Source organism: Otolemur garnettii, unplaced genomic scaffold, assembly GCF_000181295.1.
Source record: "Otolemur garnettii isolate 467f Iridium unplaced genomic scaffold, OtoGar3 scaffold00016, whole genome shotgun sequence".
Lineage (NCBI taxonomy): Eukaryota > Metazoa > Chordata > Mammalia > Primates > Galagidae > Otolemur > Otolemur garnettii.
Window position 1 is genome coordinate 7,876,502 of NW_003852411.1, and position 3,583 is coordinate 7,880,084.

Here is a 3,583-nt window from a genome sequence, read left to right on the forward strand (position 1 = left end):
CAGCTGATTTCATAAAATCACGGAAAATAAGACTCTTGTTCTGAATGTTCAATCAAGCTGAGCAGCATTTGGGAGCCAACAAATCTTCTTCTAGCTATATTACATTTCTAAAACGAGTGGGGTTTCCTTTATTCCTTAAGAGGAAGACAGATGTGTAAGTCCTGTTATAAAGTATCCAAACTTAAAAAAGAATCATAAATTATCTTATAGGCATTGCTCACAACATGTAGCAATTAGTCTGATTGTTTTAGAAAGAGTCAAATGCTCCAATGTCAGTTGTTTTGCTTGGTTTGGTTTGAAAGAAAATGACCTTAGCTCCTAAGCTACTATAAAACAGCACTGACGTGTCTTGTTAGATGTTCAGAATAACCTTTGGGAAGTAACTCCTCCAGTGTAATAAATAAAGAAAGAAGGGACTATTCTAAAAGATCTGACCATGGTGGGATCATGAGAATACCTCGGGAGTACCCCAGAAGGCACCTGTAACGGAGTATAGCACCATTTTCAAGTTGCCAAGATTGTAACTGTTCAACTGTAATCTGGAAGGGGAGTCGATTGCCGTGATTAATGCAGTTTAAACATGTGGGAGAGGGGTTGCAGAATTTCTTAGTACGGATAGGCAGACACAGCGATATAGACTATGAATGTGGTTTGATACTCAATGGTCCCATTGCCGCTGTAGGACAAGGCTCGAACCCTCATGCGGTAAGTCTCTGGTTCCTGCAGTGGTCGTGTGGTGTACACCACTCCTTTCAGGTTTTCACCCCTCAAGGCAAAAGGAGCAGTGTGTTCCTCATCTGCCATGAGGAAGGTCGTCCTGGGATGCATCACTCCAGCCTGCGTGTATGCAACCAGCCGGATTAAATCTTGATTGGCGGCTATTCCAAATGGGAGGGAGACGAGTTTGTACTCCAAGGCATATGGGCTCAAGGCACATTCCAAATCGTTGGGGGGACAGTTCTTGAGGCAGAACCTAAGGACAAACAAATACATGGAATGCACTTCATTATCTGGAAGCAGGGGAGGGCATAGCACAGGTGATCGTGACCCACAGTGACTTTCAGGCATGCCAGGCAGGAGACAGTCTGGCTGCAAGGGCAATGACTGTCAGCCCGGATACTGTGTCACTAACTCAAACCAGATGCCTAAGGGCTTTGGGAATCTGCTGGGGTGGAGTCAAACATCTATGTCTCAGCTCCATTAAAATCAGGGGCACAGGAGCCACTGAAGGGAGCGTGGATACCACAGGAGTACTTTCTTAAAATGAAAAGTCGGTTTTGGAAATAAAAGTATCGGCACACATACTGGAAACAAGCACTTCATAAAGACAAGGATACAAGCTATGTTTAAAACTATAAGATCTATCCTACACAGTTGGAGAGCTTAAATAGAATGTATGGATGTTCAGTTAATTTTTCTAAAAATAGTAAAAGGTCAGTTAGATTCCTGGAGGGGAGAACTTCCTTTTGTAATTATCTTTTACAGTAGATTTAAAAGCTATAATTTCTTTTCCCAGAGCCCACGCTGACTTGTTTTCTGAGTCTTCATGACTTCTAAATTGTATGCCAGAAATCACTGGTCATAAAGAGGAAAAAAAAAATGCAGATAGGAGCACTTTATGAAGACACAAATAATTCCGGCATAGTGTCTTTAGAAGTTTCACAAGTCTATATTTTTAATTTTCTCCTTTCCCTTCCCATCAGACCCATCACAAACAGGTTTGGTGGGCTGCGGGCAATTCCCCAGGAGGGGTGTCCCTGCCCCTCGGTAGGCATGACCAAGAGGAAAACAAGTCTCCACTCCAGCGAGCATGTGTTTTCAGAAACTCTTATTATAGGAGGGGCCGTCCAACAAGACATCACTGCCTGTTTTCAAGTACCCAGAATATGGTATTTCTTAAGGAGGAGAAAATAGAAAAATAGTTTATTCAGAACCCAGACTAGGACTGTTTCAGACAGCAGGAAATGTGAGCAGGATGACAGAGGAAAGGACAGACGATGGACTCATCCTTGCTCATCCCCGTCCTCGGGTGCATGGTCAGCACTCCAGGAGAGCTGCTTGTTGGAGTTTTCCCCGCACTGAGAGCCCTTATAATCCCCAGGCAGGACAAAGGGAAACCAGAGTCAAGGAGAGGCAGGCTCCCTCACCCCATAAAATGCTCACAGTGGAGGCAGAATTAACTTTAGAGTCACGAGGCAGCTTGTTGGGGAGGCTGCAGAGGAGGAGCTGGCAGCCGAGAGGGGGCTAGGCTGACCGGCTGCTGTGGGATGAGCTCACTCCTGGCCGTTTGCCGAGGAAGGAACACGCTGCAGCCCCACATCCTTCCAGTTACTGATTGCCTTTGCATTCAACATGCCTACAGACAAGGTTTGCCAAGGATTTCGGTGAAAGAGAAGGGATTTTCAAAGGCACGTCTGGGCTGAGAAGGGCAGACATACCCTGACACGGGATCCCGCTGGTAGTCGGGCGGGCAGGGAGTGTCGATGCACCGGTAGCCTCCCCTCGTGTTGAAGCACATGCGGTTGGCTCCGCAGCGGATGTTCTGCTCCAGACACTCATCCACATCTAGGGACGGCACCAAGGGCAGGCAGGGTCAGCAGAGAGGGTCAGAACCGCCCGTGAACGCAGGAGTCATCTCACGCACAAACTCAGCCCTCATACCTGAGCTTCTTCAACCACAAATGGGGACCCGGACACGTGGTGAGCGTGTTTCGTTAACACACATACAAAGACATTGTGAAGGGAGAGCCATAAACGCAGAAGGGGAGCTATTCAGAGCCCGCTGGTGTCTTTTATGTGTGGACAATAGAGTGCATTTGAGTTTTCTAAAGCAATTGATGTATTTAATGAATAGGTTAAAACTTTAAATGACATGAGTGAATATTTTTGCAAAGTGAAGAATTTCCTTAATACCTGAGTGACTCTTTCCTGGTGTTCTGTTTATAAGTTCAAATTGTCGAGAGGGACGTAGGGTAGCAGAAATTAAAGGAGTCATGTTGTAAATTCAGGGGAAAATGTATAGGTCAGTCAGACCTTGAGGAGAGAGAGAAGATAATGATTAAAACAGGGTCATATGAAGGACGAACTGTCTGATCAAATGGAGCAGAGGGCAACTGAGTCTGGGCTGTGCAAAGTTCATTGTCAGTGGTTACTGTAGTGAGATGTTCTGCTTAGGTTAAGGTAATCACAGTAGGATGGGGAAATAAGCAAATAAATGCTTTATTTTGTTGTTGTGTACACAAAGTTGTTAAGTAGAAACATATTTACATAGTTTTTGATAATGAGCGTTTTTGAGGCCTGATTCTTAACTTGGGGTCTGTGTTGAAGCATTAGGGGATCTGTGAATGAAAATATTTGTATGCATGTGTACATGTTTGTGTGTCTGTGTGTGAGAAAGAGAGAGAGAGGAGGAGAGAGAGAAAAAGAGAAAAGGAAAAAAGGAGGGAGAGAGGGAGACAGAGAGAGGGAGAGAGTGAAAGAGAGAGAGGAGGAAAGAAAGAGAAAGAGAGAGAGGAGGAGAGAAAGAGAAAGAGGGGGAAGAGAGAGAAAAATGAGAAAAAGAGGGAAAGAGAGGGAAGAGAGA

The 3,583-nt window shown here is 45.0% G+C and overlaps 1 protein-coding gene across 1 annotated transcript in view; it reads right to left on the reverse strand.

Annotated features, from left to right (window-relative positions):
* Positions 1-606: 606 nt before the first annotated feature.
* Positions 607-3,583, reverse strand: part of HMCN1 (hemicentin 1) — a 440,557-nt gene continuing 437,580 nt past the window's right edge. Inside the window, 2 exon segments of the mRNA XM_003785789.2 lie at positions 607-973; positions 2,439-2,565. Coding sequence (XP_003785837.1) covers positions 607-973; positions 2,439-2,565 — 494 coding nt within the window.